The sequence below is a fragment of the Anser anser genome (assembly GCF_964211835.1).
Source record: "Anser anser genome assembly, chromosome: 14".
Classification (NCBI taxonomy): Eukaryota; Metazoa; Chordata; class Aves; order Anseriformes; family Anatidae; genus Anser; species Anser anser.
In genome coordinates, this window is record NC_139735.1 from 9,095,063 (window position 1) to 9,111,770 (window position 16,708).

Here is a 16,708-nt window from a genome sequence, read left to right on the forward strand (position 1 = left end):
CCCCATTTCCATCCTGAGGAGGAGGAGAGCAGCGATGTGCGCTCGGGCACGGCAGGGGAGAGCGGGCAAAGCAGCCATCCCATGGCCAGAGCTCCCACCCTGGTGGCACAGAGACAGCCCCAGGGACCCTCTGCCAAGGGACCCGGTGGGCAGCCCACCCTTGGGAGCTCAGCCCCTGCCCTGGCTCCCCGTGGGTCCCTTCTCGTCCCCGCACACAAAGGTGCCTGGTGGCAGCGAGATTTCCAGCCTGCTCATCATCCTCAGGGCCAGCTGCCCCACCACCCGCAGGACACCCAGCCTTGGTCAAATGGGAGGAATGGGGTGAAAAGCCGAGATTTTCATCCTGCCAGGGGAGGATGTGGGCAGAGAAGGCAGGACTACACTTCCCAGAGTGCTCCTGGCCCTGCCTGCCGCCCGGGGAAAGGCTAAGGGACCCAGCCACCAGCTCCTCCCTGCTCCTAAATTATTCTGATTATTATTTATTTGTGGTTTTTCTGCACTTAACTGCCTGCCTCGTCCACTTAATCGGGGGATTATTGCCCTACCTGCCCGTCCGCCAGAGCCCAGCTCATTACTGGGGCTTATTTATTAGCAGCGAGGCAGCAGCAGCGCACCCTGCGGCTCCGTCTCCTCCGGCGCAGGCAGCTGGAGGCGATGGAGGGAAGCGAGCTGGGGCCACGGCAGGGCCACCGACAGCAACAGGGCCACCAGCAGCGAGCACGGCCACGGTTCTAATGGGAAGGTGTCGCAGCAGCCTCCTCCCGTGGCTCACGTCAGCCCAGGCCGCGGGACACCGCCGCTCTTGGCAAAGCGCAGGGGAAACAGCGAGAGCCTGGCTGAGCCTTCAAAGTGCCGGGGAAAGGTCAGAGGCACGGCGCTGTCCTTCTGCTTGCAGGGAGGGACGCGGGCTCCTCAGCACGGAGGTGGCAGCTGAGTGGCAGCCGTGTGGCAGGGTGACAACGGCAGGTCACCAGAGCCCGCAGTGACAAGCAGAGGGGACGGTGCCCCCGAACCCGGGAGCAGCCGCAGCACCCCCGGTCCTTATTCCGACTGCTGCTCCCATCTGCAGGCAGGAGCATCGGGGAGGAACGTGGGATGGAGCACACGAGGCTGCCTGTCGAGCACGTCGATAAATAAAACATGGGGGGAGGCAATCAGAGCTGCCCGCTCAGCCGCGGGCTGCGCGGGGGGGATCCGCAGCCGCACCTCCCCAGCCATCGGGCCCGCGGCCCCAGCGCTGCTCGGCTGTTTGCAGCCGCGTTTTGCAGCCTCAGCACCGGGGGGGATTGATTTATTCATCAGCCGCTCCATCCTGCACCAGCGTGCTGGGCAGGAGCGGCGCCACGAGCCGCGGGTGATGTGACGAGCGGCACGCAAGGCAGCAGGGCTGGCGGACCCCGCGGGTGGCTTCTGGCCGGCCTGCCACCGCCTGCCACCCCTGCCACCCCCTGCCACCGTGCCAGGGGCACAAGGGACATGCTGGGGATGGAAACGAGAGCATCGCACTGCCTCGGGGCTGCGGGGTGTTAAAGCAGCTCCATCCTGGACCCCCTTCCAGGATGGAGGAGCGGGAACCCCTTTTTTCAGATGATCAGCGACACTGAGGGACAAACCTATTGCAGGGGCAAGGAGCAAAAAAGGGACAGAAAGTCCCTGTCCCCTGCCCCTCCACTCCCTCTGCTCCCCTCGGCCCTGCTCGGACCACTCCACCTCCCTCGAGCTTGGTTTTTGGACACCCCCCAGCACTTTGCACACTGGGCCCAGGCACCCGGCACCCCCAGGCTCAGAGGACCCCGCGTCTCCGGGCGGCACCCGCCCAGCCCCACGGCCAGCGACGGGCTTCAGCCCCACGGGAGGGGGAATGGCCGAGCCGGGGGGGGGGGCAGAGAGAGAAGCGCTGGGCCCTGGGGACGGGATGGATACGGGGGGGATTTCGGCGACAGGTCGGGAGGGATGGGCAGGTACCGGGGTGGCAAGAACTGGGGGTACCGGGGGTCGTGGCCGGGTACGGGGGGGGGGGGGACTGCAGGGGGCAATTGTAGGGATCGGGGACGTGGGCAGGGGCCGGCAGGGAGGACCCGGCACCGGCGGGGGCTGCCGGCGGGGGCGCGGGGCGGGCCGGGGGCGGGCACGGAGCCGGCCCCGCCCGGGAGGCCGTGCGGCGGAGGGGGAGGCAGCAGCGGGGCTCCCCCCCCCCCTCCCCAACCCCCCCGGACCGCTCCGGCTCCCGCCTCCCTTCCGGCGGCGGCTCCTTCCCTGCGCCGGGGGCGGACGGGGCGGACCGGAGCCGAGCCGAGCCGAGCCGAGCCAGGTGGGTGCGGGGCCGGCACCGGGCACCGGGAGCGGGCGGCCGGGGGCGGGCCCCGCCGTGCCGCAGAGCACGGGGGGGGGGGGGGAAACGGGGCCGGGGATGGAGACGGGGCCGGGGATGGGGCCGGGGACCGGCCCGCCGAGCCTCCCGGGGCCGCCGGCTTATGTAACGGGGCGGCGGCCGCGGGGCTGCGGGCTGCGGCATGCGGGCTGCGGGGCGGGCTGCGCTGCGGGGCGGGCTGCGGCTGCGGGAGGCAGCGCTCAGCTGCCCCCCCCCCCCCTCCTGTTCCCCGGCTGCCCCCCTTCTGCATCCCGTCCCCTCCCTTCCCTCCGCCCCGCAGGTCGGGCTGGGGGCCGGGGAAGGGCTGTGTGCCCCCCCACCCCCACCCCATCACACGGGGATGTGGCGCACGGGGGCCCCGCAGCGCGGGGCTGCGGGCAGGGAGAGGCGACCCGCACCCTCTGCCACCCTCTGCTTGTCCCCGGGGGCAGCTCCCGGTACCCTAACGGGCTCTCCCCACGCCTCCTCATCCCCATCTCCCTCCCGGGGACTCACAGCCACTCGTGGGCCACCCCTGCTGCACGGCAGCTCCGGTCCCCGGGGTGCCATCCGTCCCCTCTCCCCGCCGCAGCACCCCTCCGGCGTGCCAGCACCCCCACGCTCCATCCCCGTCCCCCTGCCGCGTCCCCGGGGCTGCGGCACGCGGGGCAGGTGGCTGCCGGGACCCGGGCCTGGCAGCACGCGGTGGCAGTGCCACCCGCATGGCAGGAGCGTGACCGGGTGGCCGCTGCCCCCAGGCAGGCGGTGCGGGGAGTGGGAGCAGCAAAGCGGGGCTGGCGCCTTCGCTCCGGACAGGGCTCGTGGCTCGGGGCTTCCCTGCGAGCCTACGGACACCGGGGAGAGCTCTGCCGGGGCAATCCGGCCCAGGAAAATGTCTCGAAGTCTCCCTTGGCTGCGGGCTGAGCGTTTGTTTCTTCGATTGCTTCTCGCGTGCTAACATTAGTATTGAAATGACCCCAAGCAGGCAGAGCTGTTAACACCTCGCAGCGCCCGGAGGATGGCTGCGGTTCGCACCTTGGCTCGTCCCCGGCTTTCCGCAGCCGCCCGCTGCCAGGCACAGCCCGCCGGGCCCGCTGCTGCTCCTCGGGAGCCGTGCGGGGAGCGGAGGGGCCGTGCGCCGAAATTTCCCATCACCATTTTAGCACCGGCGCCGAGTCCCAGCAGAGGTCAGGTCCCCGCCGGCTGGCTGCGGAGGAACCACCTGGTTCACCGGGAGCGTGGCCCCGCTCCAGTCCCACCGCTGGGCACCTGCCTACCCCAGCTGGTGGCAGGCAACGTGGCACCGGCCCCACCACGGGGACCCTGCTGTCCCCGAGGCTGTCCAGGCACGGGACCGCAAGAGTTCCTCCTGCCCGTGGCCTCCGTGTGTTCCCGGGCAGACCTTCCCGCTTGTTCCTACGCCAGCATTATCCCCGAGTTTCACCGATCCCTCTCCCTCCCCGGTGTTTACTCGCCGGGTGTATTTATAGAGAGCAATCAGGCCTGCTCAGCCCGGGTAAACAAGCCGTGCTCCTGCGGGCTGCTCTCGCCTCAGCGCTCCTGCTGCTCGTCCCAGGAGCTTTCCCCTCCGCCTCTGCCAGCTCCACGGGGGCCCAGACCTCGTGCCCGACCCGGGCTCTCCGGGCTGTGCCACCCGGCCCCGGTCTCCCCGTCCGTCCCCAGGAGCCGCCGTCACTCTGCCCGTGTCGCCCTGCCCGTGCCGTTGTGTGCCGCAGGTGCCTGCTCCTCCTGCCGCCAGCGGGTGCAGCGGCTCCGGCCCTGCCCAGCTGCTGCGGGAACGCTCAGGACCATTTTTCACCTCAGCTCAGCCCCTGAGCCCAGCAGCGGTGGGATCCGGGCCTGCCCTGGCGCGGGGACAGATGTGCAGGAAGCGCTGAGGTTTTTAAGGCTGAAGGTTTGGGTTTGAGGCACGCGGGGTGGCTCAGGGGCAGGGCACAACGTGGCACCTGAGCGCTCTTGTCCCCGCGTGGCAGGCAGGATGGGTGCTGCTGCCCTGATCCTGCCCTGACAATATTTCCCCCGAGCACAGAGGGTCTGTGCCTCCCCCCTAACACCCAGTGCCTGGACACGAAGCTGCTGCCGGCCCCGAGCAGGTCACCAGGGCAACTCCTGACACAGAAGAAACGCTTTGAGATGCGGCCCCGCGTTTCCCACCCCACGCGCCCGGTTCTTCCCGTCCCCAGCCCACCCGCGGGTGCCTCAGACACCGCGGTAGCTGGACGAGCTGAGCTCCGAAAGCGGGGTGCTGAGAGCAGGAGGTGCCAAACAGGGGGGCTGGGGGCTCGCCAACGGCCTCATCTCAGGCCTCAGCTTCGCCCTGGGGGCTGCCTATGGGCAGACCCTTGGCTGGGTAAAAGCAGCCCCACCAGCACCCACCACTCGCCCCGCTCTGCTCTTCCCTTCCTCTGCCTCGCCTCTGCCTTTGGTTGAGGTTGGTGTCTGGACGGACAGACAGACAGACAGACAGCCTGAGCTGCTGCAGTTCTCCCCGTGAGTCGCCCAGGTGAGAGGCAGCTCTGTGCTCCTGGCAGGCTCTGCTGGTTGCAAAGGCGGGACATAAATAAATAAATACATAAACAAACAAACCCCGCACTGCTCTGGCCCAGAAAAGCAGTGCCCTGCAGGAACCCGACCGGCACAGCCCCCAGCAGCCCCCCCAGGACCCTCTGCATCTCCTCGGGGCCCCACGCGGGGAGTTCCCCCCCTCTGACCACGCTGTGGGGTTTCAGCAAAGGACAGCAGCTGATTTACACCCCAGGACGCGGCCGGCACAGCAGGGACTGATCCTGTCCCAGCTCAGCTCCTCTCCCTGGTGCTGAGCTGCCTGAAAACCCGGCCGCCCCCGGTCCCCATCCTCAGGGTGGCCCTGCAGCCTGTCCTACCCCGCTCCGAACCTTCCCACATCCCGCAGGAGGCAGTGCCTGTCCCCAGCAAAGGTCACCTTCACGCTGCCGCCGAGCCCTTTCCAGGCTGAGCTCTCGGCGCCGCGTTTCCCGGGGAAGCAGCCGCATTTCGGGGGTCTCCACGGGGGTCCCAATGGGGTGCGAGGGGCTGGGTGCCCGCACGGTGCCCTGTCCCCAAACCCAGTGCTGCACCTGGGGGCTTGGGGTGTCCCCTGCCCCTGGGGCTGGGACCCACTTCCCTGCTCCCCAGTGCAGGAGGGCGTTTAATCTCTTTTTAAATAAAAGGCAGGCGTTACCCCCGGCAGCCCCCCGTCCCCCGGTGTCGCAGTCTGAGTGTGTTTTCCCCCGGCTCCCCTGGGCGTTTATCTACAATTTGCCCTGGAAATTCCCCAGGGCTGAGGAAAGGAGCTGGCTCTGAGTGAGGATAAATACGTGACTTCCCCAGGAACCTGCTCCCTAAATCACGCAGCCCACGCTGTGCCCGTGATGGGCCCCGGGGTGGCACCAGCTGCTCCGTGGGGACAGGACACGGTGCCACCCTGAGACACAGTGGCGGGGTGCCCGGGTGTCTCCATGGCCCCGTCCCACGCAGTGTCCCCCTGGGAGCATCCCCTGAGCCTCCCCAGCCTGACAGGGGCATCTCAAGGACATTCGGGGTAGGGACAAGGAAAAATCCCAGGCAGAAGCTTCCCGAAGTTCAGCCGAAGTTGGGAGCCGGAGGAGGGAAAGGCTTCCTCAGCCTGCAGCCTTTGTTAAGGGCTTTTGTTTGCCCGCTTGTTTTAACTCGCCATTACCTTCTCCAAAGAAGAAATTCATCATCTGAAAGCCGAGGAATGCAGAGTTAATGCGAAATTTTAAAACCCTCCAAGAGTGAGAGCCCGCTAAATAATTAATGCAGGCATCCAAATTGCCGGGTGTCTGCAGAGAGAGCGGAGCCCTCGGCCAGGAGCCCTCGGCCAGCAGCGGTGCTGGCGTCCTTGGTCGGAGAGGAGCGAAGCCCCCGAGGGGCTGCCACCTCCTGGTGCCTGCTGCCCTCCCGTGTCCCCGCTGGGCTCCCCCCTTGGTGGGCCCTGGCAGCACCTCGCTCCCGTCCTCGGAGCTTGGGGTGCGAAGGGTTGGGGGGGGTCCAAAAAACAGGCAGTGCGCTGCGCTCTCCATCACCCGTGGATGAAGACAGCAGCTCCGTCCTCATCCTCCTCCTCTGGGGGATGAAGGAACCCACCGCCAGCCCTCATATGCCTGTGCTCCAGCCGACTTGGTGGCCTCGGCCACACTCCAGCCTGTGCTGTGTGGGGTGTCCTGTGCTCAGTGGGGTGTCCTGTGCTCAATGGGGTGCCTCCTCCGGCACTGATCCTCTCGCCGCCGGTGTCTCCCGCAGGTCCCGCTCTCCCTGCGATGCCCACCCGCCCCCGCAAGGCCCTCGCCGCGCTGCGTTAGGTGCCGAAGCCCGCGGACGCCCGGCGCTGCACGCACCAAGGTAGGCAGCGCAGCGCGGCCCCGCTGCGGGCCCAGCACCACGGGGCTCAGGCCTGGCGAGACCCCAGCGGGGGCAGCAGCTCTGGGGCGGACGTGGGGCACAGTCCTGCCTTGGGACCCTGCCGGGTGACGGTGGTTGTGGAGCTGGTGTGGGGAACGGGGATTTTTTTTTCCTTTTTTTTTTTTTTTCCCGTTTTTTTTTTTTTTCTCTGAAAGCCCCCAGATGGGAAAGGTAGGAGCCAAACCCCGCTGGAAGCAGCCAAGAATGATTTTCTGGCCAGAGCCCCAGCAGCTCTTGGAGCGGCGCCGTGCCCATCCAGCGTCACACCGCAGCGGAAACCCCGAGCGCAGGCGGGCTGGGGGCGGCTTCGTCCTCGCCCCCCCCCCCCCCCGAGCTGCCCCCCGGCACAGGGGTCTCACCCTCCCCATGCCCTGATCCAGGCTCATCCCGCTCCCACCGAGCCGCAGCTTGGCTGGAGCCCTGACACCCAGATGTGTCCCCCCCGCCGCCGCTGAGCCCCCCACCGTGCCGCCATCTGCTGCCGGCGGAGGACGGGGTGTCCCCGGCACTGTGACCCTCGGTGGCTCTGGGGCATCTCAGCTCCCAACCCTGCCCTCTGTGGGGCCGCCCCCCCAGGGAGGAAGGTGCTCGCCCTCCTTTGTAGGTGCTCCCATCCCAGCACGGAGCCTAGGAGAGGGGCTGGGGGGGTCCCAGGCATCTGCTCCCCACCAGCCCCGGCCACCTCCACCGTCACTGGCCTTGGATGTCCCCTGCCACGGCAAAGGGATGGAAATAGGGGACGTGCGCAGCCTGGCTCCTTCCTCAAGGGCGATCGCTGGGGCTGTCGGGGCAGGGAGCGCCGGGGAGGCACCGTGGGGGCTCGGAGGGGGCTTTTGTTGGCTGCCCGCGTGGTGCCGGGTGTGTTGCGCCCAGCTCTGCTCCGCGCCGGCCCCTGCAGAGCTGTGCGGGTGTGCGTGCCTGCCGTAAATATTGATGGGGTGGACTCGGTGCAAGTGTGCCTTTCTGTACGGCGTTTGGGATGTAAATGCGCCGAGTACCTGCTGTGTGCGCTGGGGAAAGCCGTGTAGGTGCTGGGCACCGAGGCTGAATGCACGGGGGCCTTACAGGGGGAGGTGGAATTCGCCCTGCTGGAGGTGGGAAGGGGCTGGGGGAATAACCCCGGGGGTCCCAAAGCTGCTGGGCGAAGCGGCCGTACCTGCAGCAAGCCCTAAACCTTCCGCCAGGGACTGCAGAGAGCGGTCGCTGCTCCCCCAGCCCGCTTCCCACGCAGCCCAGGCAGGATAAACAGCAAGGGGCTGCAGTGCCTCTGTTTAATAATGCACGGCACAGAGGCACCGGCCGCACGCTGCTCCCGGCAGCCACGGGGACGAGGAGCCGCCGCTGCAGCGTGCGGCTGAGAGGGTCGATCCGGCATCCCCGGTGCTCACAGGGCAGGGGGTGGCTGCAGCGGGGCCGTGTGCCGTGGTGCTGGCAGAGCCGTGGGGATGTGGCCACCTCGGGGCTCTGTGGGGGCTCGTGGGGGCCGCCAGCTATGGGGAAGGCTGGGGGAGCCCAGCTCCCCATCACAGCGCGCAGAGCAGGGCGAAGCCGAGGCTCTTGGTCATGCGGTGACTGGAGCTGGGACCCGGCCCCAGTGGGAAATTCAGCCCCATGCGCATTTTAGGGCTGCAGTGGGAGCACTTCTCCCCCTCTCCGGCACCTTCCTGTTTTCTTTTTTTTTTTCCCCAGCTGTGCCGGGAAAGGCTGGAGGCAGCGGGCTCGGTCCCCTCCTTGCCCCCCAGCTCTTTCTGCCGCAGCCACCCCAGCTGGCACGCCGGCCCGGGACAAACAGGCACACGTGCAGCCCTGCGGGCACAGGTGTACACACAGCTCCTGCTAACAGCCCCCGGGGGGGGCACACGCGGCCCTAATTGCATGCAGTGCCACCACCCGGCCCCGCCACCCATCTGCCGCAGCAGCTCCCCGCCACCCACGGCCCGGCGCACGCTGCGCCCCGCGGCACGGAGCCGCCAGCACCCAAACCGCTGCCATGGACGGGCTGGGGGCACCCCGTGCACCCCCGGCCCCAGGGGCAGGAAGGAGCCCAACGCTCGGGGCCAGCCCATCGGCGAGAGCGCTGCGGAGGGGTCGTGGTAGGGGTGCAGCCGGGTCTGCGGTGCCGACGCTGGCGGGGCTGTGCAGGGCACAGGGAAAGCTGCGGTGTTGGCCCCGAGCATGGCGGTGAGCACGGGTCCCCCCTCGCACGTGCACGGTGTCACTGCGGGAAGGACAGGGGGTGGCAGGGGCTGTCCCTGCCCTCTGCGTGCCCTGACCTTGCTCAGGAGGGTCGGCTCCGAGCTGATTCTGCAGCACTCCGGTGGCTGTCCCCTGTCCCCGTCCCCGTCCCTGTCCCCGTCACTGCCCGGTGCCAGCCCCAAGGGGGCCAGGGCTGCTCTTCAGAGCTGCAGCTGCTGCCTGTTTTGTGCTGCCTCTTCCCCTTCTCCCCGCTGCTGTTTTTGTTTTGTTTAAGAGGCCGGGTTACGAATTTTAAGCAGGCTCCTGAAAAACCCAATTACCTCCAGAAGACAACCTGATAAAAGCTGCCTAAGTGGCACTGTGGAAATCGCCTTGTGCAGCAGCCGAGGGAAAACCGACGTAACAAAGCCTTCGGAAATGGAGTTAACCACTTTTAATCCCTTGGTGCGATGAGGAGGGCCAATAATTATTTTCTGCAGAGATTGGGGGCGGGGGGGATAAATAAAATAACTGCCCTGTGCTGCTGAGGAGCTGCAGCAGGCTGGGTTGGTGGTGGTGCAGCAGGGATGGGTGCAGGCATTCAGGCACCCTGGCTCTGCTCAGGAACTCTGTGACAGCCCGTGGATGCTGTGACCTTGCAGGGTCCCCGTGTAGCTGCAGGGCCTGGGGACGATGCCGGGGCATCGCTGACCCCATATGGTGGCTGATGCAGCAGCAGCCAGCCCCGTGCCCGTTTCCCAGCGGCGGCAGGGAGCAGAGCGAGGTGCTGCTGGGGTCCTGGCACCCGCGCCAGCTCCGTCCCTCCTGCGCTGCCCCCGCGAGCCGGCACGGAGGCGACTTGCAGGACTTGGCAGCGCCGAGAGCTTCCTCCTCCATCTGGCCACGGCGCTGTTCCCCCTTCCCTCCCCGTCCCTTCCCTTCCTGCCTCCCCTGGCCAGCACCAAAGACTCACCGGGCGGCTCACCCAGCGCCACACCAGGGACCAGCTGCACCCGAGGCTCTCCCCAAACCCGCCACCACCTCCCAGTGCCGCCAGCATCCTGCAAACATCTGCCGGAGCCCGTGGCGCGGGGACGGAGGCGACACCGCCCCAGCTCCCTTCCCGCGGGGCAGAGCTGGGTGCCCGCCAGCCCGCCGGCTGCGGGTGCGCTGCTGGCACCGGCAGCTGGAGCGCCGGGGCGGTTGGCCGCGGCTGCCGGGAGCCTCGTGCTGCTTCGCCCACCTCCCCCTGCTGCCGGCACCCTGCCTGGGGTCCCACGCTTGGGGACGGCGCCCCGGGCAGCCCACCCGCCGCCAAGCCCCGCGGCGTGAAGGATTGGCCCCCGCCGGCATGGCCAGAGCTCCTACTGGGACCAGTCCTTGGGCACGCTGGGAGCTACTGGGGGAGGATGCGCTTAATGAGCCGAGGCATCTCCAAAGATTGAAAGACTCGAGGCCCCATCCCAGGAACAAAAGGAGGCGTTTGTCAGGCGCTGAGAGACGGGCTCGTTAATTCCTCCTGGCTGTCACACTTATCTGTAATGAATTTGTGCTCCGCTGTATTATTTTTAATACAATAGGAGCGGTGCCGCCCGCCCACCGCCCGGCTGCCGGGAGTGCTGACGTCAGCGCCCGGAGCGGGGCTGCTGCGGGACGGATGGACGGACGGACGGGTGGACGGACGGACGGACGGGCCAAGCGCGTGCCTGTCCCACCGCCCCCATGCCCATCCCGCAGCTCGCATCAGGCGCAAGGGCAGGAGGAATTTTTGCATGGAGGTGGAAAAATGAGTTGCCGGTCGGGGTGGGAGGAGGCGGAGGGTTTGGGGCTGGTGGAGGAGTGTGCTGGGGGGGGGGGGTGGTGTGTTTTGGGGTGCTGCGAGCAGGGGGTGAACAGGAGGAACGCGTCCTCCGTGCATTATCCCCGTGCTGAGAGCCGTCTGCCCCCGCAGCCATGCGTCGTGGTGCTGAGTGCGCCCGCGTGAGTCCGTCGGTGCCGAGTGCCCCACGGGGGTGCGGGGGCTCTGGGCTGTAGCTGCGAGCATCCCCGCAGGGCAGCAGCTCCAGGGCCTCGTCGTTAACCACCAGAGATCCCCAAAGCCAGAGATCCCCAAAGCCGCGCTCGGAGCTCTGCTACTCTGATTTGCAAAGAGCTCGCCTTGTCTCTACCCGCGCACGGCCGGATTTGTCGGCAGGCGCCGGCTGCCCCTCTGCGGGGCGTGGGGTGCGCACCCGGCCCAGTGCCTCCGCACCCCCAGCTCCCCTGCAGCCACACGGGTGTCGGGGCCGCGAGGCCACCGCACGTCCCCAGCACCCCAAAGCCACTGCGTGTCCCCAGCACCCCAAAGTCACCGCGCGTCCCCAGCACCCCAAGGCCACTGCGTGTCCCCAGCACCCCAAGGCCACCGCATGTCCCCCGCACCTCGTGCCCGGGCACCCCTCGCCCGCCATGGGACCCCCGGGGGGTCAGCGCCCAAAATTCCAAGCTGGGGGCTCCACATGGCCACGGTGATTTATCGGGGACGTTAATAGCTCCCGCAGCCGCCCTGCGCCTCTGCAATTAAGCACGGCTGCTCCTGGAGAGCGGCGGAGTTACTGAGGCCTGGCCGGAGGCACGGAGGCTCGTGGGGGCTCACGGAGGTTCGCGGAGGCTCTGATCCCCTGGGACCGGGGGGTCCCGGGGACAAGCACGGGCTGGGGGTCAGGGTGCCGGGTCAGGGTCAGGGTGCCAAATGGGGGCGGGGGTCTGGGTGCCGCTCGGGGTGTCCGGGGGGGGGTCAGCTCCCCGCCACCGCGGAGGTGAATCATTGCAGCGGGGGGGGGGGGGGAGAAGCAGGGCGGTGCTCCCCGGTCCCAGCAACGTTCCCCGGGGGGGGGTCCCGGGGTGTGTGTGTTTAGAGGGGGGGGGGGGGGGGGTCCCGGACCCCTCCCGTACCACCCCCGTAGGCGCACACCCGCACTGCCCCGGTGCCGGCGAGGAGCGGAGCGGAGCTGGGGGCGTCTCCCGGGGGGGGGTGGGGGGGGCCAGGCGTACCGGGGGGGGGGGGGGGGGCGGGATCGGGGCGGGGCGGGGCGGGGCGGCGGCAGCCGAGAGCCGCGGCGGAGCCGGTGAGTGCCGCGCCGCCCGGTGCTGAACGGACAGCGCCGCCGCTGCGGCACCGGGCGGCACCGGGAGGGCCCCGCGCCGCAGCCACCGGGGAGGGGAAGGGTTGGGGAGGGGGAGGTCGCCCCCCCCCCCCCCCACCGCCCGAGGGTCCCCGCGCCACCGCTGTCCTCCCCTTCCCGCGGCCCCGTCCCGCGTCCGCCGGGTCGCCCCCCCCCCCGCCGCCCGGTGGCGGCTGCATGCCCGGTGTGCCCTCCCGTGGGTGGCCATCCCCGTGTCCCTGCCTGCGCCCACCCCCATTCCTGGGTGTCCCCCCCCCCCGCGGTGTACCTGCGCCCCGCTCCGTGGTCCCGCTGTCCCGGGCCCCCCCGGTTTCCTTACCCCCCTTCCGTCCTCGCCGCTCGGTGTCGCCGCGTCTCCGGTGTCCCCTGAGCCCCCCCCGCTGCCGGTACCGCCACGGAGCCCCGGGCAGAGCAGACCTCCCCCCGTCCCCATCCCCGTCCCCATCCCGGTGCCGTGGGGTTCCCCGGGGCAGGGACCAACAAACTTCTCCGGTACCAGTTGGTGGGGGCCCCCCCGCTGCCCGCTGCGGGGTCCTGAATGGGGGGGGGGACCCACGAGGTTGCATGAATGGGGGGGGGGGGGGGGCACGAGGCTGCAGCACCCAGGGGGCACACACGCACGCCGCCACCTGCACACACAGTGCCAGCACTGCCTGCACCCCCAGCACGCACAGGGCACACGGGGGGGGGGGACACGCACACATGCATGCCCGGCCCCCCCCCCGCACAGCACCCCCGCAGCCCCCCCCACGCACTCCCACCCTGCGAGCAGCCTGCAACACCCCCGCACTCACAGCACGGTCTGCAAAGCGCCCTGCCCGCACCCCCCCAGGCCGCCCGCACGCCCCCGGCCCCTCACACACGCACAAACCCGGCCCCCAGCAGCCCCCCCCCGGCGTGCAAACACACGCAGCAGCACGGCCGCGCGCAGCACACGCGCTCAGCCTGCAAGCCCGTGCGCGCGCACGCCCGCAGCCCCTACCCGCACAGCTTGCAGAGCCCCGACGTCGCACACAAAGCTTGCAAACAGCCTGCACGCCCCCACCCCACGCCGCGTGGGCACACGCAGCCTCCGGCCCCACAGATTTGTACACATACACACGCCCGGCGTGTAAACACGGCCCGCGGGCGCCCCACAAACGCCCCTCCTGAGCCAACACAGCCCGCACAGCTGCGCGGGCAGCGCTGCGACGCGCCCAGGGCACACAGACGGCGTGCCGCGTGAGCGCCCAAAAAGTCACAACCTGCCGGCAGCTGTGACTCCTTCCCTCCGCAGAGCACAGGCATTGCGGCACCGGCTCGCGTCGTCCTCCCCAGGCTGGGTCTGTCCCCGCCGTGCGCGGGGACACGCTGGTGGCACGGTGGTGGCACGGTGGTGGCACGGTGCGTTCCGGTGCTCCCAGGTCCGTGCCACCCACCGAGGGCAGCGCCGCGGTGGGAAGTCCCTCTGGAGCTAAGTGCAGGGGCGCACCCTGCAGCCCAAGGGACCGGCGCGGTGCCGGGGCAGGGGGGACCCCAGGCTCGGTGTCCCCAACGCCACCCCTCTCTCCCTGCCCAGGTGGCCCTGGTCGGCGAGCGCGGACGGCAGTGGATGAGCGCTGGGCACCGGCCTAGCCACACGCGCACACCGGCACCATGGACTTCGTCATGAAGCAAGCGCTGGGCGGTGAGTGGGGGCCATCCCCCCCCCGGGAGCGATGCCGCGGGGTGACCACACGCTCAGCACCCTGGGGAGCGCGGTGCAGGCAGTCGGGGAGGGCCACCGCAGGGGATCGAGCAGCCGCTGGAGTCCTCCGGGGTTCCCGTTCCTGGCGCCGGCAGCGCCTGGCGGGGGATTCCCAGCTCTCCTGCCTCGAGGTGGGATTCCCCGGCGGGTCCCCTGGGTGCCAGCGCCGGAGGAGCTGCAGGCGTCTCCCCAGGCTGGCGCTGAACTAGGGCAGCGCAGGCAGCCCGCGGTGCTCCCGTCCCCGCAGCCTCCAGAGCCCGTCTGCAGCCGGCTCCGGTGGCACTGGGGACGAGGGGGGCCCCGGGTTGTCCTTGCAGGCTGGCTCCGTGCCCTGTGTGGCTCTGCAGGGGCTTCGGTAGCCAGCCCCGGGGTCTCGTCCCGCACAGGGGCCACCAAGGACATGGGGAAGATGCTGGGGGGCGAGGAGGAGAAGGACCCCGACGCGCAGAAGAAGGAGGAGGAGAGGCAGGAGGCGCTGCGCCAGCAGGAGGAGGAGCGGAAAGCCAAGCACGCCCGCATGGAGGCCGAGCGGGAGAAAGTCCGGCAGCAGATCCGCGACAAGGTGGGCGCACAGCTCCCTGCCCTGCAGCCCCCTGCCCCGCAGCCCCCTGCCCCGGGGGCTGGCTGGGAGGGGGCCGGGACCGATGGGCAGCGACGGGCACGGGGCGCAGGGCAGGCGGTGCCCGCTCCCTGCCCCGCTCAGGGCCTGTGTCCCCGCAGTACGGGCTGAAGAAGAAGGAGGAGAAGGAGGCGGAGGAGAAAGCAGCGCTGGAGCAGCCGTGTGAGGGCAGCCTGACGCGCCCCAAGAAAGCGATCCCGGCGGGCTGCGGGGACGAGGAAGAGGAGGAGGAGGAGAGCATCCTGGACACCGTGCTCAAGTACCTGCCCGGCCCGCTGCAGGATATGTTCAAGAAGTAACGGCACCGCCAACCCTGCCATGGGGTGCTGGGGCACAGGCGCCCTCCTCCCTCCGACTCCTCCATCAGTTCCCTTGGCCCCAGGGGGGTCCCCGCACCCCCTCCCCACCTCCCTCCGCCCCGTCCCCCGACCAGACCAAACACCCGCCCCGTCCCGTCCAGGCAGGGTCCCCCCCCCGACCACGTCGTGCCAAAGGGGAGCTTCCCTGGCCGGACAGGGCGATCCGGGACCAAATGCACTGATGTAACCTCGCGGCAGGCTGGGGGCACCCCAGGCCCCACCGGACCCCGGGGCGGCTCCCCGTGCCCCCGGCCCTGCCTCTGCCCACACCGCCTCCCTCCCACCCACCCACCCACCCGCCGGGGGGCCCGGGCAGGCCTCCGTGCGCCCGCCCTCGTCCCCAGCACTGCCACCCTGCCCCATCCCACCCTGGGCCAAGCCCAAAGCACAAAGCCAGGCGCCCTGCCCGCAGCTCCCCCATCCCCGGTCCCCGGGCACGGGGGTCCCCCGGGGCTGCCCGGTGTGCCCCAGCATCGGGGGGTTGGAGGGGACCCCCCCCCCCCCTTCCCCGCATCTCTGGCCCCATAGTTAAAGCCATATCAGTTAGACTGCAATACTTCAGCACCGGGAGGAGCGGGCGCCGCGCTCCGCCGACCGTGTACAAAGGCGCGTGCGGGGCAGGGACCCCCCCTGCCTCGTCCCCCCCAGCCCCGTCCCCGCTGTCCCCCCACCGCTCGCTCGTCCGTGTCTCGGCCCCGCTGCCCGCCCCCCCCCGTTCTCGCATTGGTGTCCGTGTGCCAGGGTGCGCCCCCGTTGCTCCATGCGTCCTCGTGTCCGCCGCTCACGCCTCGACCCCCCCCCCCCGAGCCTCCGCTGCCCCCGGGGGGCCGCCCGCGGCGCCGAGCCGATAGCCCCCGTGCCCGCGGGCTGCAATAAACCCAGCGCGGGGCTGAGGGCTGCCCCCCACCCCGGCGCTGGACACACACGGGTCCCCCGGGCCTGGGAAGGGACCCCGGGCGAGGCAGCCCGGGTACGTCCCAGGAGCCACCGCTCGCGCCCCGACGGGGGGGGGACGGGGGGCACGCCACCGCCCCGGCCCGTCCCTTGCCGCGCTGTCACCCCCCCGACCCCCCCGTGCTTCCTCCGCCACAGCCCCCAGCCGCTCGCCCCGGCCCTTGCAGGGAGGCGGCGGGCGGCTCGGGGGCCCCGCAGTCATGCTGTGACCATCCTGCTCGAACTAGTCTTTGACAAACTAATAAAATAAAGGGATTTGTACATTGCTCCGGCCTTCGCTCAGCTGTTACTGCCCTGGCGCCCTGCACCAACATCTCCCATCCTTCCGTGCCTCGTTAGGGCCGAAACCTGGCTGCTCGTCACACTACGGGGTGCCACAGGGCTCATCCTCACCCTGCGCGGCCCCCAGAAGCGCCCAGGCTGGGCCACAGGGGAAGGGAAAGGTCTCCATGGCTGACCGAGCCCATTCCCGCTCCCATTCCCCAGTGCCTACCCTGCAAGCACCCTCCGTGGGGCTGGGGACAAGGGAAAAGGCTTTGGGGCCCGTCCCACAGAGCCCTGGGTATGGCAGGGGGGGCTTCAGCCCTTCTCCTGGGCTCTGGGACTCCCCCCACAGAATACGTGGGGACACCCACGGGGTACAAGGGCTCTTTTCCTGGTCACAGCCTCCTGCCGTTGAGGCCGGAGACGCCCCAAGTTCGGTCCCCCAAGGGCAGGAGGCCCTGGGCAGTGGGGTGCCTCGTGCCCCCCCCCACCCCCCCCACCCCAGCCCCGCAATCCTGACGTGGGCACAGCCCTGGAGGGCTCTGCCTGCAGCCAGCCCCAGCCCCGACCGATTTGCCATCGTTTAACAGCAAAGAGCTCAGCCGTTACCCAGGCGGCATCAGCAGAGCAGTCACC

General features: G+C 69.8%; 1 protein-coding gene across 3 annotated transcripts; it reads left to right on the forward strand.

Annotated features, from left to right (window-relative positions):
* Positions 1 to 2,104: 2,104 nt before the first annotated feature.
* Positions 2,105 to 16,074, forward strand: CPLX2 (complexin 2). 3 transcript variants are annotated; one of them, XM_083798520.1, is made up of 5 exons: positions 2,105 to 2,311; positions 6,653 to 6,751; positions 13,709 to 13,816; positions 14,263 to 14,438; positions 14,597 to 16,074. In XM_083798520.1, exons 3-5 carry the CDS (start codon positions 13,786 to 13,788, stop codon positions 14,792 to 14,794), a joined length of 405 nt encoding a protein of 134 aa, XP_083654646.1. In that variant the 5' UTR covers positions 2,105 to 2,311; positions 6,653 to 6,751; positions 13,709 to 13,785; the 3' UTR covers positions 14,795 to 16,074. The 3 variants fall into 3 exon arrangements, with proteins under 3 accessions (XP_083654646.1, XP_083654647.1, XP_083654648.1); XM_083798521.1 differs by lacking the exon at positions 6,653 to 6,751 and having other exon boundaries at positions 2,187 to 2,311; XM_083798522.1 differs by lacking the exons at positions 2,105 to 2,311; positions 6,653 to 6,751 and adding an exon at positions 12,050 to 12,093.
* The last annotated feature ends 634 nt before the right edge of the window (positions 16,075 to 16,708 follow it).